Source organism: Schistocerca serialis, chromosome 2, assembly GCF_023864345.2.
Source record: "Schistocerca serialis cubense isolate TAMUIC-IGC-003099 chromosome 2, iqSchSeri2.2, whole genome shotgun sequence".
Classification (NCBI taxonomy): domain Eukaryota; kingdom Metazoa; phylum Arthropoda; class Insecta; order Orthoptera; family Acrididae; genus Schistocerca; species Schistocerca serialis.
In genome coordinates, this window is record NC_064639.1 from 359,121,886 (window position 1) to 359,148,298 (window position 26,413).

At 39.4% G+C, this 26,413-nt stretch overlaps 1 protein-coding gene across 1 annotated transcript in view; it reads left to right on the forward strand.

Moving 5' to 3' along the window:
* Positions 1 to 26,413, forward strand: part of LOC126457175 (protein split ends) — a 370,024-nt gene that overhangs the window by 298,941 nt on the left and 44,670 nt on the right. Inside the window, exons 14-18 of the mRNA XM_050093261.1 lie at positions 2,028 to 12,648; positions 14,398 to 15,150; positions 18,444 to 18,596; positions 19,991 to 20,092; positions 23,773 to 23,923. Coding sequence (XP_049949218.1) covers positions 2,028 to 12,648; positions 14,398 to 15,150; positions 18,444 to 18,596; positions 19,991 to 20,092; positions 23,773 to 23,923 — 11,780 coding nt within the window. The remainder of the gene's footprint in view (positions 1 to 2,027; positions 12,649 to 14,397; positions 15,151 to 18,443; positions 18,597 to 19,990; positions 20,093 to 23,772; positions 23,924 to 26,413) is intronic.

Consider the following 26,413-nt stretch of genomic DNA (forward strand, 5'->3'; position numbering starts at 1 on the left):
GAGGCAGCCATTCAGCGCCAAGCCGTTTCACAGACAGCGAAGTGGTGTCCTCAGCATTGCAGGACCCACTGACACAGATCGAGAGGAACAGGGACACTGTATCCGGAAACAATAAATCACTTGGAAGGCTTGGATGAGTCTTAATACGGTGCCTTCTACCTCTTCATGCTACATTTGGTGTTGCTGTTACATTCGGTGGCAGAAGTTGCCACTACAGTATGTTTGTTTTCTTTGCCTTACTGTAATCATTCCACCCATTATCTACTACTGAAGGCAGTAAAAGCGGTTGTATTATCTTTTTGTAGCTTTTGTTCTTGGTGTAATTATCAGTATTGTATGTTAACTTCCATTAAAGGAAAACTTTCTTCACAGACAGCCATCTTATATTCTGCAGTAAATAAGTAAATCTACTTCTTTCTCATCCAGATAGTAATGATTGGTGAGTTGCAGGAAATAAAATAATAAAAAATGTAGCAATGAGTTGTTATCAATATTGGATCTTAGTGAAAAGTATGTGCTAAAGGACTTCCTGTGGTATACCAGCTTTAAAATTTTGAAAGAACTGACATTGTCCAATGTAGTAATGCAAATATTGTGATGGAATCATTATCTTTGGTTTTTAAGAATGTTTCTGCACAACTAAGTGTAATGACCAACTTTGGGCACACAGAAGTTATCAAGGTAACAAATTTTACATATTTTTATTCAGTTTATCACTTAAAGATAACCTTATTGGCTAACTCTAGGCAAAAAATATACTTAAACAAAAAATATTCATTGTACCTTGAGATTGAAATAGTTTCCCCTTGACACCTCTTGTACTACTGTAGATAATGTCTACAATCGAAAATCCCGGATGGAATAATGACAATTTATGAAAAGGAACTTTGCCACTCACCATTTAGTAGAGATGCTGAGACGTGGCTAGGCACAACAGAGAGTCTGTTAGCAAGTACACTTTTGGCCAAAAAAGTCTTCTTCAGGAAAAAACAAACACACACACACACACACACACACACACACACACACACACACACACACACACACATATGCACTCACGCAAACAAAACTCGCAGACAGATGACCACAGTCTCTGGCTGCTGAGCCCAGAGCTGGCCTGACGTGGGCTCAGCAGGCAGAGACTGGGCATACGTGCATGCGCGCTGTGTGTGTGTGTGTGTGTGTGTGTGTGTGTGTGTGTGTGTGTTTTCTGAGGAAGGTCATTTTGGCTGAAAACGTATTGCTAATAGTCTTTTTGTTGAGCCTATCTGCAACTCAGCATCTTGGCCACGTGGTGAGTACCAACTATCCTTTTCGTGATGTTGTAGGTAACATCTGGAACATAATTACATTATGTATTACACACCTCTAAATGGCCACCAAGTAACTATATAAACATTTTTTTAAAAATAAAAGTATGTAATAACTGTTTATATGACTTTACACATCATAGTGTTTTTCGTGAATGTGATGTGGAATACACAACTAACTAATGGCAACAGTATCCTCCGATCATCATTGTGCCTTTTTCTCGCTATACGAATAACAATAACATTTCTATTTCCGAAGATGTACCTTTCATAAGATATAGTACCCAAAGCTTTCTGTTTATTCTGTTTAAGAGATGAATGAGTGTACAAGTTCTGTCTTTAGTCCCAAATAACAATGTTATGCACAATGACACTGCACACCAGAGGCTTCATTTTCAAGTTTCTTGGTTTCTACAGTATCAACATGCATTGTGTTATACATATTCTTCTATGTGATGTTAGATAAATTGTTGCATTTACATGTTGTAGAAGTCAAAGCACCAGAAAATGGAACACAGTGTCCAAAAAGTTATTGAACTTAATTTTAAAGTTAAGGTATTTAGGACTAGAGCCAGAAATTATATACAGATATTTGACTTGTTATACCCACCACTGTTGCAAATATAATACATAACATCTGTTTTGAGGATTCAGTATTTCCAATTAATCTGGATCTTACTAGTACTGATGGACTTTTTATTTTTTTGTATTTTCCAGAAGTTACGACGAATTCAGCCAAGGCAGTGGAGCGAGTCATGATGACTCTTACGATCAAGATGTACGTGACTATGGTTATCGGGACCGATGTGACAGCAGTCCCACACCAGCAGTGTGTGATCCAGTAGACATCTGTCGACGGAGTACAACTGCTGGACGTGTGCCAAAGAGTTCGAGCCCTTGTGAAAAACCCTTACAGGGTGAGGATGTCGATTTCAAGCCTCGCCATTCACTACAGAGTGTAGTCGTCGATGCGGCAGCACCTCTACCTCCACCACCTCCTCAGCCAGCGGACATCAGGCATCTACAGAAGGAGCGTGTTCATCTTCTAGAGCAGTTAGAGGACTGTACCAGTTCAGGAGATGATGATCCTGCTCCAAAGAAGCGGGCAAAGCTGGACTCTGTTGACCTGCAGTCATCCTGTAATGCAGATCTATCTTATGACTGTGAACCTTCATTAGCAATAGTAACACACAATCATAGGAAAACGGACGTACGTAGACTTTCGGACAGCAAACACTGTGCAAGGAGATTATCATCTGATAGCCTTTCGAGACACAGTAGGGATGGAAGGGAAGCTTCAACTGACCGTCCAGTGTCGGTACAGGGTTATTCTCCTCATCCGGTTTGCAAACGTCGGAAAACAGGCAGTAGTGCAAGTGAGAATGAAGAAAGGACAAGTTGTCGTAGTGGAAAACATGGACACCATCATCACCATCACCATAATGATGTGACTGTAACGACTGTTAGTGGCAGTGAAAGTGTTGATGGTAGTCGTCCAGGTACTCCTTTGTGTGACGAACGGCCAGAAAATCTTTTGCCCCCTTCTGAACCCAGGCGTATACCTCGCGAGAGAAATACCACCGAAGGACCCTTATCGTTGCCTCTTCCCAGGTTTGCAGCGCAGGTGCTGTCATCATCCTCGAGGCTGTCAGCATCGGCCTCGAGTACAAGTTCAGGAAAGCCAGCCCCGTCCAGCAGTATCATCTCTTCTCCTCCACCTGCACTAACTTCACCAAGACCAACACATGCTACACCATTGCTACAACCACCACCTAGTCCAAGTATCGTTCCGCCTCCAGCATCGCCGCCACCACGACCAGCCTCGATACTTTCATCATCATCATCTGATTCCGAGTTGTCTCCTCCGTCTCCGACACTGGAGGAACGAATCAAATCTTTAGATGAAAAATATGAGAAATGGTCTGGATCTCGTGCAATAAGTGCAGCTGGAGGTGATGCTCTAGCAAAACTTGATGCTTCTGCAAGTGAACGTTTTCGTTTTCGTCACAAGCTTCTGGATCTTGATGACCTTAAGCCTTCTGAAATAGTGAAATCAGTGTTAGCTAAGAGGAGTGTATTTGATGAAGACACAAAGCGTCTGGAAAACATTGGTGACAAGTATGAGCCTCGTGAGTGGACAGCTGGGTGCTTTCAGAGCCTTCGTGTGAAAACTGAACCTAGGGATGCATCTCAGTGTATAGCTCTTGCCAAACCTTCTGTATCAGCCAGTAGTGTAAGTGTTTTAACGGCTCCAGTTGGACCACCTAAAAGTGGCTCTTTTACCATTCCTAGTGCGTCGCGACTTCTGAGTGCTTCCTCACCCATGCATTCACCATCGCAGCCTCACCCAAAATCTCCTTTTTCTGTCAGTAGCCCTACCACTCCTACAACTGTTGGGAAAACACATACTCAGTCAGTCTCTATAGGGACTGTACCTCTTATACAATCTTGTAACAAACTACAGCCGATGCCAAAGAGTTCTAGTGCTGTTTCTCCAAGACCTGGGGGTCCTACACTGCCAACAGCAAAGGGACTTCAGTATCCTTTCCCTAGCCATCCACCTGTATTACCAACAACTACTGTGGCTACGACAACTGCAGGCACCACTATAGGAACTCTAGTGTCTGTGTCGACTGTAGGAGTAAAAGCTAGCTTGTCTGTAAATGTACCTGCTACTTCTGCAAATGTGTTGTTTTTGCCTGAAATGTCGCGGACAAGTGCTATTAAACCTCCAGTCTCACAGACCTTACCCAATAATGTTGTTAACACCCCGGATATGAGACTAGCAAGACCATTATCATCTGTAACAGTATTGACAACGTGTACGGGCACAAAACCATCATCGGAGGTGATAAGTAGGCTGCCTCAAAAGGCAGTAACTTCCTCTCATTCTGTTGTATCAGTTGCATCATGTCGAGTAAGTACTCCCAAGACGCTGGCTCCAAGTGTGACTGTGTCTCTGCCTGTTGCTGTTAGTGTTTCCAATACTCTGTCAGAAACTGTGCGGGCATCTCATACTTCAGTAAAAAGTTCTAGTACTGCAAGTTCCTCAGATAACACTGCAACTAAAACACCAGTAGTTTGTAACATTACTCCGTCAAAAACTTCAGCAGTTATATCTGTTGCATCTTCCACACCTAAAACTACTGTAACTTCAACTTCATCACAAGCTACATCTCGAGGATTAATAGGAATGAAATCTACAGGCTCTGGTGTGCTGGTACCGGCTGGTAGTGCTTTGTCAACAAAAAGTGTGAGAGCTAATGAACATCTACCGAAGATCATAGGTTCGCCTCCGCCGCGAAGTGACACTTTCAGGCCAAATAACATTCCAGGATTAAAATCTGCAAATGTGAGTGATAGCCAGTCTTCTAGCTCAAGGCTTGTTACCAATCCAGCAATATCACTGCCATCTATTGCTTCAGCTTCTGTGATGATGACTCCTTCTGGGACAACATCTCTCTCTGTGACGTCTGTTACTGCTGCATCTGGTGGGGATGGTTCTTTGAGTATTGTTACGTCAGGAGTTGTGACATCCGCGATCTCAGTAACAGAATCTGCAAAACAGAACAAAACTAAATGCTCTGCTTCAAGAAAAGATTCGAAAGATAAACAGAACGAGACCTCCACAACATGTAAACCTGTACCTTCTGTGAAAAAAGATGCTTTGTTGTCACCAACGAAGAAAGAGGCTAGTGTGAGGGATACAGATAATGTGAAGGTAGCAAATCTTCATAAACAAAAAAATGTTTGTCTTTCCAGTGAACGAAAAGAAAAGAAAGTTGCCACATCATGCTTAAGGAGAGAAAGTGAGCAAGATACGGAGAGTATAGACAGGCGGAAAGAAAGGTTTGACAGCACTGATGACAGAAGGAGAGACTCTGTTGACAGTATAGAAAAGAGGAAAGATTCTGAGTTATTAGATAAAGATAAGAGAAAGGACAATCTTCCTTTTGAAAATGAGAAAGAAAAGAGAAGGGATATGGCAGAAATGGTTGAAAAGGAGAAGAAAAAGGAGAAAGATGTTCAAGAGTCTAATGAACGTGATAAATTCAGAGAGATGGATGGAGAGAGATGTGAAAGGTGGAAAGATAGTCATTTATTGGAAAATCTTGATAAAGATAAATGGAAAGAGAAGGATGAAATTTTTGAAAAGGACAAAAGACGTGACAGTATATCTGCAGACCTTCAGCAGAGAGATGCTGAAGACAGAGAGAGGCGGAAAGAGCGTCGTAAAGATAGAACAAGTAACAGCAGTTCTCCTGCGAGCATTGGCTGTAAGCGTAGAATGAGCTCACAAGACAGTCTAGAAAGTGTACCAGATGATGCCAAAAGAATAAAACTTTCACCTGCTGTTAGTATTGATCAGCGCAAAATACCAGAAAGGCGCGATTCCAAAGACAGCGGTCGAAGTAGCAGCAGCAGTAAACGAAGTAGTGCAGAACGCCCTCGTCATAATGAAAAGAGTTTCACAAAACAGCTGGAAGATAAGATTCGTGATGATAAAAAAGGTAAAGATGAATTGGACAAGAAGAGAGAGAAAGATATCAGAATACAGGAAGATGCAGAAAAGCATAAACCAAAGGACAAACAGAAGAGAAAGAACAAGGTAGAAAAAGAAATCTTGAAAGAAAAGGATAATACAAAAATTAATAAAGAATCTCCTGTTGATAAGGACTTTTCACCAAAAAGTGGAAAAAAGAAGGAAGACAGTGAGACTGAAGATAAGGAAGAGAAACACAAACATCAAAAGAAAGAAAAAAAGAGAAATTCAAAAGATGAGTTTGTAACATCAGATGTTGTTGAAGAAAAGGTAAAGAATATTAAAAAAGAGAAAGAAAAAAGAAATAGCTGTGATAAGAAAAAGGATGAGGCTTCCAACAGAGATGATCATAAAGGGAAAAAGGATTCAAAGGTCCACAAGAAAGAGTTCAGTCATTCTGATTCAGATACTGAGGATGACTGTGCAGACGGTCCCAAAAAGCATTCCATATTTGATATAATAGATGATGGACCAGCATACATTTCAATGTACGACAAAGTGAAAGCGCGCTCAACTAAGAATATGCAGAAACAAGAAGAAGAAAAGCGTCAGGAAAAGATGAGAGAGAAGTTCAATTTATTAAAACAGTCTCGTGCAAAACGTGAGGAGAAGAAGAGGTCAACATCATGGGATGAAGATTCTGATTCTGACAATGCTGATAGGGACCGAAGTAATAAATCCACCAAAAGGTTAACAAAGCTTATGATAAGCAGCTCTTCTGAAGATGATATTCGTGCTCGTTCCTCTTATGATTGTGAGGAAATAAAAACAAATAAGATGCGATCAGGTGTGAAAGTGAAAAAGGAGGAAAGTTCTATAACTAAGTCTGATTCTGATTCTGATATGCAACAGAGGCAAGGAAAAGTAATGCTAAAAGAGAACAAAAGAGTAGACATAAAATTGGAAGGAAGTGAGGAGGATGAGAATTCTGTAAAAACTAAACATTCCACATCATCTAGAAAAGGAAGCCGATCAAAATTGATATCTGATACATCTGAAGATGACAATACTGCTGCGAGATTCAAATGTAACCCTGTTAAAGTTTCTGACATTTATTCAGCAGAAAGTGACGGAGATGCTGTGTATACAGATGTTGATGACAAAGGTATTGGGAAAAAATCAAGATCAAGCAAAATTTGCAAAACTTCTTTGGATACATCAAATGATGAAAGCAGTCAAAAGTTGGTCTGTGAAGACACAAAAGTGGCTCTTGATAAACAGAATCTCTTCAAAAAAGTCATTAGTAAAAGTAAACAACAAAAAAGTACTCTTGACTCTTCTGATGATGAAAATCTGAGGAAATTCTCATCTGAACCAACCAAGATAAGTATGTTTAGTGAAGAGAAGCAAGCTATATTCAGAAAGTCAATTGCAAAATCGAAATTGGTGAAGGTCGCTGTAGATTCATCTGATGATGATAGTACCCGCAAAATGCTTGCTGAGTCAATGAAGGGAAATAATTTTAATGAAGATAATAAACTAAGTTTGCTAAACAGATATGGTGTAAAAGCTAAAATAAAATCTATAGATTCCTCAGACGAAGAAAACAATAAAATATTGAATGTAGAATCTTCAAAAAGCAGTTTTGTTTCTGAAAACCAGCAGCCATTTAAAAAGAATTTTAACAGAAGCAAAATTTCTAAAATATTCACTGATCCTTCTGCAGATGATGTTCAGAAACTACAAAGTGATTCTGAGAGGGATGACATGTTTGGAGATACTTTTGTTTCTAGTAAATGTAATCAAATCAAGATTGAGCCACAACTTGAAAATATTTCTGATGCTGAGCCAACTGAATCAACTCCACCTCCTCAGCTTGAAAAGGTTGTATTTTATGGGAACTGTGTTACGAAAGGCAATGATACTGTGAGAAAGAAATCACACAAAAAGAAACAGAAACGGCAAAAGAGTATTCTAGACAATGAGGATGTTGGAAACACTGATAAGGATGTATATGAAGCCCAAGAAACAGAAAACTGCATCATAGAAGAAAGTGGAAAAGCAAAAAGTGACAGTGAACGGAAGAGGCATAAAAGAGACAGGAGAAAGTCGAGTCACGGAAAATTGTTAGACTCAGACGGAAAACAGTTGAAGATTCGCAAAAAGAAGTCTGGAAAATCAGAACAAGGAGTATTAAAACCAGAAAATAGCTTGAAAAGGGAAGAAAAAATGGAAGATATCTTTGGACCATCATCTGATGAATCTGAGCATGACTGTGTGAAATCGTCAACTGCATCACACGCTCTTCAAAACAGTGTATTTGATCAGATGTCTCCAAAGTGGCAAGTTTCATTAGTATATGGCTCAGACTCTGATTCTAATGTTGATCATACAACACTCAATTCACAAATTGATCACTTTGAAACATCAGATAGTATATTACCTAGGTCAGCAGAAAAGGAAAGGAAACGGAAAGAGAAAAAACGCAAGGAAAGAAAATTACGTGAAGAAGAAGGTATAGCAGGTGACCTTGCTGAAGCAGGAAGAGCTTTGGAAGCAAAGTTATTAGATGATGATTATGTTGATGATGAATTGACAAATGCCAACTTCCTGAAAACTGATGGTAGTGGAATAAAACAAGAATCAAGTGCAGATGCTGACGTATTTCATTTCACAGATGGTGATGACAGCTTGGAAGGATCATCAGCTGTACTGCCAGAGAAAACAAAAGAAAAGAAGAAGAAACGTAAGAAGTCAAAAGAAGAGAAACAGAATCGCCGTGATCACCATCACCACCACCATCATGACAAAGTATCTTTGAAGTCACCTGAAAGAAGGTTAAGTGTAACATCTGTGTCGGAGGAGAGCAAACCTCAGTTGCAGTCTCCTCCCCCTCTACCCAACCTTGAAATGCCACCAAGCCCACCAGTAGTCAAAGGATCATTAGCTATGATTTCGGAAAATTCTCATGCTTTGCTGCAATGTAGAGAGTCAATAATGAGTTCATCGTGTAAACTTTCACCTACTATAGCAAAATCTATTGAGAAAAAGAAACCAGAAAAATTTATTCCGGGCTTTGGTGCTGATATTGATGACACGATACATGAAAATGCTGTTAAAAGCATTTCTGAATTTGAAGAACCAAAAGTAGATGCTGTTAAAATTAATGATGGCAACAAAGTGGAAGAAATACCAAAAACTGAGTCTGATAGTTTGAACGGAGAAGAAGAAAAACCACGGGCAGTAATTTCTCAAGAGGAAACTGAAGATGCTGTGGCTGCTCTGCTAGGGGAATCTTTTGGTGGAGGGTTTGGTGAGTGCTATGTGGCTGATGGTAACAGCAGTCCTACCAGTACTGCTGTGACAAATCCACCGGAGCCACAGTTGCCAACAGATGAAGAGGAGGAGACTAGACAGGCAGTTGAAGGACTTATTGACTTGAAACCAGATACTCCTCAGTCAGAACCTGATCTGCAGATAGATACAGATACAGAGGATAATATAGAAGAAAATTATACAGGCCTCAGATTTAGTAATGATGACAACCCTAGAACACCAGATGGTTTGGATTTCTCTGGATTGCCAAAAACACCTGATCTGTCTCCATCATTTTACAGGCAGCATCAAACAACATCAGAGAAGCAGTTTGAAGAAAGCACTATTCCTATGCTAAAACCCTTGCCTGAGCCAGAAGTTGTACAAGCTATTCAGAATGACTCTCTAGTCAAATTGAAAGAACCTCCAACAAGTGATTTAGTTTGTGAGGAAAAAGAAGAGGCAATCAAGAATGAAACAGAAGATAGTTTGGATACAGCAACAGCGACGACGACTGAGGCCCTACCACCTGAATTACCTTCATCTTTACTGCCAGAAAACCAGTCATCTCCAAGATCTGAATTGGATGCAGATAATGAGGCAACTGATGATATCCATTTGGAAACTAAACCTCATTCACCACTTATATCTGAAGACAACAAAAAAGCACTGGTAGAACAAATAACACCTGAGGTGGATGTTAAAGAAAGCACAGAAAATAATGTGACTGTGTCAGCACCTAGCAGTCCTTTACAAACAGAACTAGAGGTAGAAAAAGAAATTGTTCAGGCAGAAGGCATTGAAGATACCCCAGAACTGTACGAAAATGATAAAGTTGATGTTGAGAAGTCCCCAGATAACGAATCTTCTGAAGAAAATGGTGTTACAGCAAATGTTGTCGGAACTGTGGAAGAGCCATCTGTGGAAACTACAAGTGACAGAGATCAGTTTCATACACCAGAGCCTGACACTAAAACTGATGGTGGTTCTGCAACTGAACTGAATGACATGGAACCTGTAAAAGATGAACAACCAGCAAGTGAAAGTGTAAAGAATGAACACTGTTGTGTAGAGGAAACTGAAAAGAAAAGTTATGAATTGGATGAGTGTGTCACAGAAGATACAGAAAAACATTGTTTAAATATTGAGAAGCAGGACACATGTGCTGAAATATGCACATCTGAGGCATCAGTTCAAGAGGCAAAATCACCTGAAGTAAAGGAATGTGTGGACACAGAAGAGATAAAAGACACTGATGCCATCATGCCATCACCCAAACAGAGTGAAGCAGGTGAAGAAGTAACATGCGTTGATAACTCAAATGTTTGTGTTAAATCGGACCTGATAATTGATACCAGAGAATCAGACTTTTCAGAGTCAGAGAATGATATGAAAAGTGATAATGATTTTGTGACTAATTTATTGGCATCTGATTCTATGACTCAGGGGCTTTCAGATGATACACAGACAAGTTTTAAACTTTACAAAGAGAAAGAAACAGAATTAGTGTCAGTAATTAAAGAAACTGACAGCCTGCAGAATAGGGCAAAGGAAGAGAAATGTTTGTTTCCTGAACTTAAGCCAGTTGAGGATAAGGATGAATCTGTGAATACTTTCGGCATGGTGACGAATGATAGGGGTGATTTCAGTGAAAAAGCAGATTTGATAGATGTAGTAAAGAATGAAGATTTCTGGACGGCTAAGGAGGAGGTGAACATAGACTCTGTGATTAAAAAAGTGGATGCTCTTTGTTCTGTGGAAGATGTACCTCCATTTGATAAACTTGCAGATAAGCCTGATGTGACGAATGATACCAAGGCATGGTTCAGTGGTGTAAATGAGATTGAAGCAGCAGAAGGTAAATTAGATATTAAGCAAGAGGATACTGAAAGGGAAGTTAAATCAGATATGCAGCAGAAGTCGTGCGACACACCTGAATCTCAGATAAGTGGTAATATAGTTCCGACAGCAACTGTTAATGAGAAACATGCCGAAGAAGAAGAAGATGAAGAAAAGCAAGGCATTGCCCTTGAAACTGAAAAAGAACAGAATGACAGCTTTTCAGTGTCGTCTCCCACCGCAGAGTCGGAGTGTAGAGCACCTTCTGGTTACACTACAGAGGATCAAGACCAGTCACATGTTTCAACATTGTCACCTGAACATGAAATTATTGAGACTAGGCAGTGTCACAATTCTGTCGGTGTGCCGCGTGGAACTAGGAGGGGGCGCAGAGGTTACGGTGGCAGACGTAAAGCAGCTGCATCCAGAGTGGCATCTGGTGTGACAACTAGACGAACTAGACTTCAAAAACGTGAAGTGAGTCCAGTCACATTGCCCCTGCTGCCGACATCTACCTCTCCGAGAAGAGGTGGCCGTGCTCAGAGAAGCAATAAATCATTAGGCATTGACTCCAGTGGCCAAACAGGCAAAAAACTTACTACAGATGTCTATGAATTTCATGATGACTCTGAAGAAGAAGGAAATACGAGTGCTGAAAAGGGCCGGCCACGTCTAATTCTTACTATCAAAAGTCCTGTCAGTGGTGCAACACCAAATATTTGTGCAATTACGAAAGAAGTTCCAGTTACAACAAAAACTTTACCTTCTCCAGCACCTTCACCAGTCTTAGATGTACGAGAAGAATTTCCTTCACCTCCCACTCCTGCATCTGCTGCTACGACACGCAAGTCTCGTCGACTACAAGAACGAGATGGTCCTAGAAATACAGTTGACGATGTTATCGAAGATGTTGTTCGTGGGACAGTAACACGATCTGCAGCTGCAGCAGCAGCAGCAGCTGCTGCTGCCGCCGCCGCTGCTGCTGCTGCTGCTGCTGCTGCTGCTGCCGCTGTCACCACCACTACCACAACTGCCCTTACTTGCACTACAACTACCACAAGTACCACTATTACTACTTCTTCTATTACTGTTGCCAGCGTTTCGGCAACCACAGCTGCTGGCAGTGTAGGCCCTGTTGTGACACGTCGATCGGCTAGGCAGAACCATGCTGTAGTTTCCCGCCCATGTCCTGAAGTTAGAAAATCCCCAAGAGGTGCAAGGAAAGGTTCACAGCAACGTGGAGTTTCGGAGATACTAGATGAATCTTCGGATGAGAGGCATAAGTTTGATGATGATCCACCTTGCCCCAAGTCTTCAGAAATGTCACCTTTGAGTAGTGGTGAAAATAGAGACGCTGTAGAAAAATCAGATGTCCCTCTGGACGTTAATTCCCAAGAAAATAATTTGAAACCACCTGTGAAAGAAACAGATTCTTTAAAATCTGTTGATAGCAAAAAGAATTCTGAAACTGATGCAGAACCAGTGACTCTAATTGACCCTGTTACTGGACTGCTAATACCTTTCAGGGAGTCTGAGGAAGGACAATACGTTCCTGTGACAACTGCTGCATTGAATGCTACTTCCATTGTGTCAACTGTTACCACTACGCAGCCACCTTCAGTTACTTCAGAGCTCAGTGTCCCACAACTGGCAGCAAACGAAGTACTACAGAAACCACTGGTGCCATCACCTCCTGTTAAAGTAAGTAAACTTATTTATTAATTTTCAGTTTTTACTCTTTGTTGGTTATTGATAAATTAATATGTTTGTATGAATAGTCAGAAAGGCTGAATGTTTTGACAGCAAAATCAAATTATTAAATGTTGCCAACATTCATTTGTAGGACATACTCATCTCAGTGATTGCTATTTCTTCCTTTATTGTAGTATTGTAAAGCATATCAATTGAATTTTGATATGCTAGATATAATTGTAGCTGTTTGCTCATTTCATATGTTTCTTGATTTAATTAAGTAATCTTTACAGTGAAATTGGATGCTATAAAAAATGTCTCAAAAGAAAAAATGAGTAAAGGGATGAATATGATCGGCAGTTTTATTCCATGACACAGTAACTACCTGTGTGACAAGTTCATCTTAAAGAATAGATACTTACCTGCTCAACTCACAACTCTGTTTCCCCCCCCCCCCCCCCCCCCCCCAGCACACTTTTATTTATGACTAAAATTTTGCTTTGTTTATACTGAATTGTTAACATGGTGGAACTGCTTTTGTGATTTAATTCTCCTGCTGTTTCTCTTAATCACATCAGCTAAGTGCTGTTATTGTTCCTCAAATATGATCATTGCCAGTTTGGTGCCACATTCTTGTTCAAGTAATTTTGTGCTTCATACTTAATGACATTACTGGCAGTGTGACACTTGATTTCTTTTTCTTCCTTTTTTATACTCTTTATGAAAGAAAGTATATTGGATATTTGATTGTCCTTTGAGATTGTCTTCAGTAGGTTAATGGTGTAGCTTTTAAGGCACTAATAGCTCATTTTACATCTGCTCACATATTGTGGATTAGTGTGTAGAGCACTGAAACACGTAACACCAAACACCACTCACACTAGCTTTTGAGCACTGGCTTTTTTTCTAGAGTACACACATTTCTCACATAATCACACAGACACCCAAACCTTCACTATTGTGGCCATGGGAGTGTACGTTTTGGTGTCTGTGCGATGATGTGTGGGTGTGTGCACTTTTGATAGTGGTCGGAAAGTAGTGCGAGTGCTGTTTGCTGTTGTGGTTTTTTTGTGCTTCATGCATTGGTTCACTATAGGTTAGTGGTTGCCTTTCCTCTCTTTTACATGTTGCTCTATCCAGGAATTTCCATTGTTGTTATTGTTTTGCGTCTAGTGGTATTATGAGTATAGCTATAATTTATCATTATTTTATGTAGCTAAGTCCTTTGCAAGGTGCAATTTATGGCCTAGTTGAAACTAATGATTAATGTGTAGAGACCAATTGCAAGATACTAATTTATAGGGCTGTTCCTTCAGCATTGCTGTTTACTTCATGTAATCATAACATATCATTTCTTTTATGAAATATACCACAAAAGTTTGTGAACTACAGATGCAATCATAAAGCAGTATCTGTCAGTATCAGTACTAATTTTCTTTACCAACTTTTTCATCAATAGGATGTCAAATCTATGGTACTAATATAATTCATGTTATTTTCAGTGTACTGTTCATTTTGTCATAACAGTCAAGTATGCCAAAATCAGGTACACATGTTTAAGAGTGTAACATGTTTCATTCTAAGCAGTGTCTCCCAACCTAGATAACAAAATCAGTCTCTGTTAACTGTGGTGCTATCCGCAGTTCTTTTTTCATTCCTAGAAATACATTTTATTACTTTGATGTTATAAATTATATTTGATTTTTTGTTCTGATTTCTTTTGCGGAGCCTTTTTGTGACAGTTTATTTTTAATGCAGGTCACTCCAGCCTCGGAAGAAGATTCCGTTCGTGCACCAGCCACATCACATGTTCCAGTAATATCCAATCCACCTCAGAAACCGCCAAGTGCTACACCTCCGGTACCTTCTGTAACAGCATCTGTCAAATCGACAATAGTATGTAAAGTGGCACCGTTATCTTCAGCGGTACCACCATCCACAGCAACACCACCACAGAAATTACCAACACTGAAGGCTCATGTACTGCAACAGGCTGTCACAGTTGCACCACCAAAGCCTACTCCAGCACACCAGACCGTCACTCCTCTCCGTCCACAACAGGCTGCAGTTACTGTGCCTACTGCTGCTGTTCCCATCAGGCCACTACAGCAGATACCCTCTACTCCCCAACATCAGCCTCAGTTGCAGCAACCAGCTCAACCGCAGCCAGTCGTTAGACCACCTCCTGTCAATCCAAAGTTCCACTTACTTCAGGGAGCTGCAGTCACCACAGTGAGTCCCGGTACAGTTACCACGCGTAGACCGCCGTCACCCAGCCCTACACCAGTTGCTCCAAAGGCACACCTGCTCCAGGCTGCTACAAAGCAGTTTAGTGTCCCAGTGAGTCAGGTTACTGGCCACAAAGGGCATCAGGTACAGCAAGTTCAGCAGCAGCCAATACCGACAGGAGCTGTTGCTAGCCCACCACTCAAGTCTAATGCACCTCATCACTCTAGCCAGCAGCCTGTAGTAGCGGGTGCTAGCAGTTCAAGAACTATTGCAAAGCCTCAGGTGAGAGACACATTTCTCTTGGCATACTAGAACAAAATAAAAGTGCTATAACTTATGTAAAATTACATTGTTTTGCACTGTATTGTGACGTATGTTACTACTTTACCTTTATACAAGAAAAATAGGACACTCAGAAAAAAATTAAATGAATTGACTTTGTAGTGTGATATCTGTGGTTCTCGAGTGCCTCACAAGGAAGAGATCAAGCGTACAGTGATAGTTAATAAATCATTACCTGTGCCTCTTCAGTCTTTCCCAGTGGGTATGTTCATTATACGGCTTTTGAGTCTGCTGCTGAATCGTGTTTTGTAAATTCCACAATATTTCCTGGAAGCAGTTGTTAATTGCCAGTAGTAAGCAGCAGTCACCACCTGATGCTGCTGAGCAGTTGTCTTGAGGAAACACTATGGAATTTACAAAATGTGATCTGCTGAGATCAGTAGACAGTTACATTTGAAAGGTTTGCTGCGGAAAGGAGTAACTCCAGTTTTCAAGGTTTTCCATACACCATAAAAAAACTTTTGAAAAAATCATAATTCTAATTTGTGTGAAAAGCTTCTTTTTGACCCTTTTTTTTCATATTAGCCCAGTATTTTCACACGAAAATTTGTCTTCCAAATTCCATGGTGCATGGAACTACCTCTTACTTGCCACAATACAGTTGTTCTGTTCACTCTCAACAATTGAGTTTCATAAAAAAGTACAATATACACACATTATATTTTATTTAATGAGAAGTAAAACATTTATTTTAGCTTTACCAACAGAATTATATTTTTTAATCTTCACATCCATGCTCTGTACAGATGGCTCACATGGTGCATCATCTGTAGTCCATTGTATGACCTCTTAGCATTTTGTGTAATGTTGCCAATCCCATTACATCCTACATGTTCTACATTCTTAAGAGGAAAGCAGGTGGAATATGGAATAGATTGTTTAATAGTAAATAAGTACTGTGTAGCATTAAAATTATTAATATTTGCACTCACACTTTGTCGGTTGCTTGAATTATGTTTATCGTGTCGAGAAGAAAAATTCTGTCTGGTATTTCTGTTATCTACATGATAAACATAATTAATAAGTAGGGATTCTACCAAAGAAGGTGTAGGTTTTAATGGATGGGTAAGCAATAGTATTGACAGAGATCTTGAATACAATACAATACAATACAATACAATACATGACAAGGTAAATATACAGACAGCTTCAAGACATAAACATGTTGAATATGCTGCCACGATCAATGTCATTTGATCTTTCTGGTCAGGATTTTTAATTTGGAGTTTATACTGCTACAGAATCACACATTTGCATCTTTCTTCTTTACTCTCTTATTAGGTAAGGTTACACAAGGCATGGTTCTCACCTCACCAGGAAAGTAAGGGCAAATTGTGTGGGCTAATATCAAGAAACTTGAGTGTTAAAATACCAGTAGTGATAGAGCAGCACCTTTTTTAGGGCTAAGGAAGGCAGGGAGAAACCATGTTTCAAGAGAGGTTGGGACTGAAACAACAATTGCTATTTGCAACAGGCTTGTATAAATTTCTAGACATAGAGAATCGTCTTTCCTCTTCCAAATCACTCATCATTCTTTGAGTAATGTACACTGTTTCATAACATTCCTGTAAACAAACCGTAACAGACCTTAGATGCAACAAATAGATGACTCAACATGTTATGCCTTTCTTGCAACAAACTGTTGAGACAGGGAGGTCCACCTTTTGTATAGTAAAATAACGACCAATGGGAATTATGTCATTTTTTGGACAAAATGAATGAGAGAGAGTGTCTATTTTTGTTTTGTTTTGCCACAAAATAGTGCATGTAACTGCAGACACCTCTGCAATGGAGCTACCCCCTTTCTGCAGCAAACCCTTCAGTTCTAGAATGATCCAGATGGGCAAAATCTGAGAATCAGCTTGTGGGTGGACACAGAAGCCAGTTTCTTATGCCAAATGCTCACTCAGTATTAATATGCTTTTCAGAATTTATCTACTTCTGCACGTTACATTGTGGTTGTGTGATGTACAAGTAATTGAAGGGATCAATGGACTTGAAGCTTTCTTTGTAATCAAAAGCCACTTACAAAAATTTCATTCAGTCATTGATATGTTTTTGACAGCGATTTTCTTATAAGAACACAACAGTTGGGTGTTGAAACCACAGTGTTTGAACCTCCAAGTGTTATTGAATGAACTGTAACAAGTTGAATTGATTTTGCTCATCCCATTATGATAAAAGTCTGTTAAATATTGGTAGATGGATTCCAAACAGTTTGACTCCCAAACTTCAACAGTTGTGGCAATGTTGAGAAGTAGTGATTTTTTGGTTTACAAACTAATGACTTCCTTGGAAGGCCTATCCCTGAGGACAAAATGTGAATACATGGATAAATATAGCAAAATCTTGGACCACAAGATGATTAAAAGAAAAACTATTGTAACATCTTAAGCTCTTCTTTAAGCTGCTACCAATTCATAGTGATGTGTGTTGCCGATTGAAGGGTTCATTTGGCAGCATGACAATGAAGGATTCTGTATTGCCCGTGCAACAATTGTGATAACTTGACAACGTGATTTTTAATGTTTCTTTGGATAAACACATGATGTGAACTTGCCTGAAACTTTCTTCTATAAGCTCAGGCTTGTGAAATCACCTTGTGGGGGGAAATGTGTGCCAGGCAGCAGGTGAAGAAATGAATTTATAAACAGAATTATTTTTTTGTAAAAAACACTGTAGAACTTGAATCATAGAGGATGATAAAGACTGTATAGAAAAACGATAATTTATATTATTGTGGTCCAGTAAGCACAGTTTATGAATGTAATGTTTTCATGTGATGCAGTCACACAGTTACTAGCTACGTCATTGTAGGTGTGGAGGACTTTGGGAGTAGAAACTGAGTCGTATTGTTTGAGTTATCATTGTCTTGTTGCTCGTCATCTTAAATCTGCTAAGGTCTGTAGCTGTTTGATAGTTTCATGTATTTTTGCAAATGTTAATCTTCTATAAATCTTTGCAACACTTTCCCAATATGATGCAATAATTCAGTAGTGTATCGGAAGATTGTCGAGCGGTATGTTTCTCTTTATCATTTTCCACCTTAATCTGTGTTATAAAACTGTTTTGTGTCTATTTATTCAGAAAAGCCTTCTGTTTAAACAATTATCTGCCACAGAAAAAGATAGATGCTTTGCTCCCAATTATTGTTTGTCTTTGCACATTGTTAATTAGTACAAAACTGCTTATAGTAAAAGGAACAAGATTATAATTCTGCATCCGTCTTCTAGGTGCCACTTACCCATCATGGAAAACCAGTAATAGATGGCTCAAAAGTGGAAGAATCAATGACAAGCTGCATTGTAGTTCCGAGTGTCAGCCCTCAGTCACGAGGACAAGTTATGCAAGCCGGGATTCCTGTTCCTGCTTATGAAGCATCTCTCGTGAGTTTTTAATGCTTAATATCTTTTGTAAATGCATGATAGCCCAAGTATTGTATAATCTATTTTCTTCTGAGAATCATAATTATAATAAGTCCATCATAATTTTCTTATAACTGTACAAAGGAAAATTCAGTTGAGGAAATTAACAAATATGAGTCACAATTGCTGACCAGTACTTACCTTTAAGGGTGAAATTTGTGGTAATGCTGATGAACTCCCATATAAGTGATATCTTTGTCTATCCTCACCCTCATTACAAATGGGTCCCTCTCATCCTGGGATCTGAGTGATGTGTCCTTCCTTTTTACCCTTCCCCAAACTATGCCTCTTTCCCCCCTGAGGAAGGAACTGATAGCTCAGAAAGCTAACAGAATGTGTGTGTGTGTTTATTAGCAGCACTAAACATGTCTCTTCCTGAAGGTAAGTAATGATTGGCAGTTTTCTTATCATCCAATTTTCAGATCATGGTTATTTCATTGTAAAGTAACTAAATAAGAGCTACTGCTTAAGTAATGTTCACTAAACTTTAGTGTATAGAAAGCTTTTGTCCATACAACAACGTCAGTTGAGTGACTGAAATAGCAGTTCTTAAATTAAATGAGCAACCTTTCCTATGCCATTTCTGTGATCATCATCATTATGATTACTATAATTACTGCTATTAGTAGTCGTATTATTATCTGCTTGCTTGACACTTTCATTGCATCTTGATGTTGCCTCGTCCACAACCTTTGTCAGAACTATAGTGACCAAATAGGTCCTTGACATGGATTGTATATTTTAGGAGATAAACAGCAGCATACTCTTAGAGATTGTCCTTATTGCTTGGAGTGTGATGTTTTTCTGATTGTCTAACAGTACAAGAGAGTAACAATAACATACAGTTTGTTCATTTAGGAGTGACATAAAAGGAATTCCTTCAGAAATTAACCAGAATTTGTCATTTATTATTATGATAGTAATTTCAACTAACACTTAATGGTGGCTTTTATTTCTGCTGTGTTTGCATTTCTTTTCTATAACTTTTCTGCCTGGGGCTGGCAAGGGGAAGACAAAAGCTTTTACTCGGTCATCTCATTTTTAAACATAGACTTCACTTTTTTGTTGTTTTGTGTAGGCACTTTCTTCTGTTTTTGACAGAGAATAGCAGTTGTCGTGTCTTGTGCACATCTTTTTTTGACATGTGCGAGTTGTATTGGGAAAGATATTTAGCTTAAATAATCAGCGTCAGTGTTAGTGAAAATCCAGTAACTGCAATACTTTCTTTTGAAAATTATATCTCAATATATAATTAACCATGAAATCTGAGAGAGATGCAAATTGAATGTGAGGACAGCCCCAGGCAGACAAGGCTCGCTTAGGCTACTAACGTGGTTGTGGGTTGTGTGTGGCAGCATGCGGGCTCGGCAGGGGTGGTAGCTGAGTTGCTTCCCAACCCTCAGTTTGTCGTCACTCGGCATCACAGCCCCCCACCCGCACACCAACATGGTGGACAGGTAATATATGTGTTGAGAGTGTTGAAGCTTAGCTTTGCTGTGCTTTGCTTTGTATTTGCATGGAAACTGTGAACTTACAGCATGAAAATGATAATTTTATCTTTCGTCATCGACATGTTCTGGAACTACTTTTCTTAGGGTCTGCTGTAGATAAGTAAGGGGTGCTTGAATTTCTTTTCTTTGTAGCTTCTGTTAAGTGATAGTTCCTTTGCTGTGTTTATTATGAACTTCTGTTCGATATTGTACAAGAATGGAGAGAGAGAGATAAGATATGCGGTAGACAGGTAGGGTGTTTTGTGTGTGTGTGTGTGTGTGGGGGGGGGGGGGGGGTGGAGGTCGGGCCGGGGGCAAATTTCAATTAATTAAAATGGAAAAAATTAAATATCTTCATTACACATGGTTACTTACATCTAACGAATGCATCTTCTGCAATATTAGTAAAAAATTTCCACTTGTGTTTCATTTAAACTCCTTGTCATATTTTCTAACATGAGAATATGAAATACATGAAAACATTTTCTAGTAGAATGAAGCCTTCATTGCAGATTATCTCCTTGAAGCAAACATATTTCTTAGACAGATCACAGCTTCTTCCCCATCTAAATTTCTCCAGTGGCGGTGCTCCCTGTCTAACATCATCTTGTTGACTCTAAAACGATCAAATTCCTTGATTCATTTCTTCATGTTGTAAGAATCATTGTGGTTGTAAGGTGTAGAAAAACCTAATTTAAGGAACAGTGGTTCAGATTAGCATGTCTGGCCACCGATATTGAGGTTTATGTGGTTTCTCTGTACATCGCTCAAGGTAAATGCCAGGATGGCTCCTTCAGAAAAGATATGTCCAATTTGCTTTTACAATCTGAGATTGTTACATCTCTTGAGACAGCATTATCAATGGTATGTTAAATTCTAATCTTCCTTTCTTTACTGTACCTCCCTGAATGTTAGAACACTTAAATAACCAAAAGTAGTAATTGTCTTTGTTGTGTAACTTATTATTTTGTTTCCATCCTGAATTGCATTTAGCAACTTCCTTTTTCATCATGGAAGTCTTTGTTGCTGTATACAGTGGAACATGTGCTGCATAATTTGCTGTCAGTTGTTACAAAAAATTAACTGGCATATTGTCATTGTTGTAGTGCTCAACAGTTTTTCACTGACTCATGAAACTAGTGGATGGAGTGTGTTGTTGCTGTACAGACTGCGTTAGTGAAAATCGTGAAATTCCTCAACTTTTCGCAACCCTGTATAGCAAGTTCATGGTCCTACAAATTTGCATTGACTTGCCTTCAACTACCAACAAGTGAAGTGGAAAATTTATGTATAAAGAGATGCTTTGAAATCCCTATTTGCCCACTCTGTTGTACGTTTTCCATGTTTTATCTAAATTACTTTGTTTAAACATCAGGATGGATCATCCAAAAATCACAGTAGACGCCTCTGTAGCTTTTATTAAATTAAACCAGAGCTCTGTACTAAGAAAGTTGGGATGTTAGTGAGTTTCTTTGACCTAATCATCCAGATTGTCCTGGATTTAGTGATATTACGAGGGGCGTTCAGTAAGTAAAGCAGTACTTTTTTTCTCTGCCATTTACAGTTGAAAAAATTAGGAATTTTTTGTGGTACATTGTGGTATATTCCGTCTTTAGCCCCTATAGTTAATGAAGTTGCGATAGGTGACGGTGCCATACATAGCCTTCAAAATAACATTTGTAATGGTAGTGTATTCCAAGTAGAGAGCTGTCATTGAATTTCATGTGTCAGGAAACCAGAGCATCACAGATATTCAGAGGCACTTGCAGAATGGCAACAGTGACCTGGTTGTGAACAAAAGCACATTGTGCTGTTGGGCGGGGCATCTATCATCGCAACAAGGTCGCACAGTCACACAAATGTGCCCAATCTCCCTTGGGTCAGCCAGTCGCACACAGCTGTGACTTCTACAGTGTTGGAACATTTGGACACTTGCATCTTAGGTGATAAACATATCACAATCATACGTATCACCACACAGCTGGACATCTGTGTTGGTAGTGTTGACATACTTGTCCACGAGTTGATGTACTCAAAGGTCAGTGCCCACTGGGTTCATCACCACTTAAAAGAAGACCATAAAAAGCAATGAAGGACTATCTGTAAGGAACTGCTGCTCATTATGAAGCCAGTCATGACAATTTTTTGTTGAACATCGTCAGAGGTGTTGAAACATGGGTTCACACTTTGAACTGGAAACAAATGAGCAATCCACGGAGTGGCGCCATACCACCCGTCCTCCGAATAAAAAGTTCAAAGCTGTACCTGCAGCCGGTAAAATGATGGTGACAGTATCCTGGGTCTCTGATGGGCTTGTTTTGTGTGATGTCCTCCATCATGGTGCAATGTTCAGCTCTGAAGTGTATTGTGCTACCCCCAGGAAATTGAAGAAATGACTTCAGCATGTTTGTCACCCCAAAAATGCAAATGAACTTCTACTTCTCCATGACAACGTAAGGCCTTACGTAAGTCTGCACACCTGAGAGAAGCTCACAAACTGTAGCTCAGTTCTCTCACCTTCCAACTTTCATATGTCTGGCTCAGTGAAGGATGCAGTACATGGGAGGCAGTATGTGGATGATTTGAAGATTATTGATGCAGCAAAACATTGGATACCAAAAAATGTCACTCTAGGAAGTGTGCTTATCAGAGTTTGACTCAATTGCACAATGTGTCTTACGATTTCATCACCAACAAGCATGAACCCCTAATCTTCTTGTACCTTTGTGCTATTTTGTTATTACTCCAGTAGCATTTCTGCATTGTTTGTGGAATATTTTTTCCAATTTAATGAATGATTTAAAAGTTATTTTTTAAGGTTAAAAATATTGTAATATTTAAAATTAATATAAAATTGGAAGGTAATGTTGTAGGTTCACTTCTACATTTTAAGTGTTTTTTTTTTTAATGACAGACATTTTAGTTTCTGAAGCATGCATGTTTAGCAGCCCAGTGTATAATCTCTGTCATATAATCTTGTTACACCACTGAAAGACGCCCTTCATTTCCGATTCCACCCAGTATCATTATCTGAGATACTTCTTCTTGAACTGTTGCTGGGTTTCTTTCATTATCCTAAAAAAGACAAACACTGTCCAGATAGGCCTTGAAGGCCCAACAGTACTGACTTGCCACTGTGTCATCCTCAGCCCTATCCTCCTGTTACGTATATAATTCTGATGTCACCATCAGCTCTGTTTACAGCAGTGAAACAATATTACTGTGGGAAAGAATTGACACCACATATAAACCAGTTAAGCATTCCATCTTATATAACCACTGTGAAAATTTTCATAGCAACAGTTACAATTTTTAAATTGCGTACTGCGGTGTGTTCTACAGTAGTCAATTTTTTTACAGATTTCGTACCAAATGCTGTATTTACCTGCCTAAGAGATTCTCACATATTTTGGATGTAACCTTTTTATGTGGTTAGGATATTTTACGATACAAGTTTACATTCGTAATTTTATGTAGTTTTCAAAGTACAAAGTATTATTGCTATGAAATGGCTTATTGCATATATCATAATAAAAATATTAGCATGTTTGTACTTTGCATGTGATAGATTAGAAAATGCTGTAAGGATATGAATGTCATTATATAGTAATAAATTCATTTTTAAGCATTAACATTTTTGTTGGCAGGGGGAGGTTGTGCAACATGTGCCTTTTCCACATCACATTCGCTCAGCTGCAACACATGATTTGCATTATGTGCACCCACAAATCATGTACCAACAATTTCTGCGTGCGCAGGAAGCTCTTGGTGGACACATACCTTACCATATCCCAGCAGGTGAGATTACTTTTTAATTAAGAAGTTTCCGTATACCTTGCATGCAGAAGGCAAATTTAACATGTAACAAGGTGTTTTTCCACACACAGTTCTTTGCATTGAAATTCTATTTTGATCTGAATAAATATGAGGCTGGTATTAATATGATGACTGTGTAATTTGAAATAAAGCTATTAGAAGCCAGTATTTAATGTCAAGAGTTTTGCAATTCCAAAAGCTATAAATCCAGCACTTTGTAAATAAGTTGATAAAATACTGAAAAAGTCTCAATTTTAGTTTTACAGTGCTATTAATGAAAATAATACGTGGCTGATAGCCAGAGTGGTCAGGCAAAATTGGTCTGCCAGATGCCATGTTTTTGTTCGATGCAGCTGTGTAGTTTTCAGAACAAAACAAATTTTTCATGTTCCTACAGAACTTGAAAATTTCTGTTACCCATGTAGCTCTTGTTTTCATGGAAGAGTTAATCTGTGAATGAAAAGTTGGAATAATTAACACTTAAACATGTCAGAATAAAACTAAAATTCAACTTAATAGTTATTTGTAGTTGGTTAAAGCAGTTATTTGGAACAGGAATTGAACATAATGCAAATCTCTTTTTTTGGGGGAGGCGGCAGTATTTAAATCTGATATCAAATTCAGTATAAATTAATTAATTAACTATGGTAACAGAAACACCCTTTGGTGTCAGGAGCTAGAATACACATATGGCCATTCCTTGCCTGTCGTAAGAGGCAACTAATAGGACTCTTTTTATTTGGTCATGTTTTTACCTTGCTATTTTAACTGTTGTTTGGCGTTCTGAAGGTTTTTGCTATTTTCTCTTTCTTTTTTTACACTTTTCACCTCACCTTTTTTCCTTTTTAAATCGTGGTCACAATTTTTGGGTTTGACCTCCACTTTCCAGATTTTACAGAAGTGTGGCCCATTTGAGGAAGGGTGCCTTAAGCAACATTCAACAGATTTGTATCTGGCATATGCGGATAAAAATATCTTCATAGATGTCTACCACGACCTAATTCAGACACACGTTCCCAGCAGCAGCAGCTGACATCAGCGTTCTCACTGGCGACGTCGTTCACCTGGAAGAGCAGCGAATCAGGCATACCACTTCGATACACACAGCTCTTCAGTGCCAAATTCTGATGTCCTCCACGATGAACATCTGACCTCAGATTCTGAATTTTACTGTCCAGTTCTTTATCTGAAATGCCAAACAAAGAAGCAAGTTGGGGAAGTGCTTTGCATTTGGAGATGCAGTTTTTATAATATGTGAATATAGGACCCATAACGAACGTCTTTTGGTGAAATTCTTAAACTAGTTTAACTGTGTTATTTATTTGTCCAACCCATCTCCACAGACTGCTGCTGAATTTACACATCTGATTACTTTCACGCGAGACAAAACACCATGAGTATGCCTGCGAAATGACTTCTCACGTGGATGTGCATGCCCAGTAGAATATGTATGTGGGATTTGTGCCGCGTTGTCAGTGAGTGAAAAGGTACAGGCACAAGTGCGAAAAATTCTTCTTGGAATTCTAGCATCGTGTTGCATAATCATGTCACGGGAACTTGCAACTTGTGCCACATCTCATTGGCTACACATGCTAGGCACAAGTCCAAGCGACAAATCCCTCATTTTGAATGTAGCTTTACTGTGGTGCTTTAACTCTTCACTGTGCACTGTTACCTTTTGCACCTGCTAATTGAGTGAATCTATGTTTGCACTCAAAATCCAGCGCGGTAGCCAGTCCGTCGTGAAGGGGTTGTCATGTACCCTGGGTTGTAGCCCCCAGACAATGTAGGGATCACATTGCAGATGCCTGATCAGTAACCTCCCTGTGTCAGCCTAGGAGTATGTATCTACCCACTTCAGGGCACCAGGATTCCAAGCAGTGGCTGCTGTGCCAGGTGCCTTTTGCCTTGGTGGGATAGTGCCCACGGGGAGAGCCTCCGAACAGAGTGAGTGTCATTGGGGCAGATGGCCAGCAATGAAATGAATCAAACTTAGTGGTGGCCATACCAATATGGTCATCTCAGCAGTCAGGAACAGTGATTTTAATGCAGAGGTTTACAATCCTATGGCATTTCTGTCTTTGACCATGCCTCAAGACAAGAGCCAGGTAAGGAGGATTGGAGTGGACAGTTTGCATAATTCTTGGTGTGTTTCCAAAACTAATGGTGAATCTTTCACTACAACAATTAGTTTTGGGGGTTGCAGCAATAGAGAAGGTGAGAAATGGGTGTTTGCTGATCAAAACATCGCACACTGACCAATCACGGGGGCACGTAAGGCCTGTGTCAAGGTAGAAGATATACTAGTCGCCATTTCTCTTCATAACAACCTAATTGAATTCAAGGTATTACCTTTCGTCAGGACCTAATGCTACAAACTGATGAAGAGCTGCGTACTAATCTGGCGCAACATGGAGTCCATTTTATTCACCACATCCAGAGGGGACCCAAGGATAATAGAGTGAACACTGG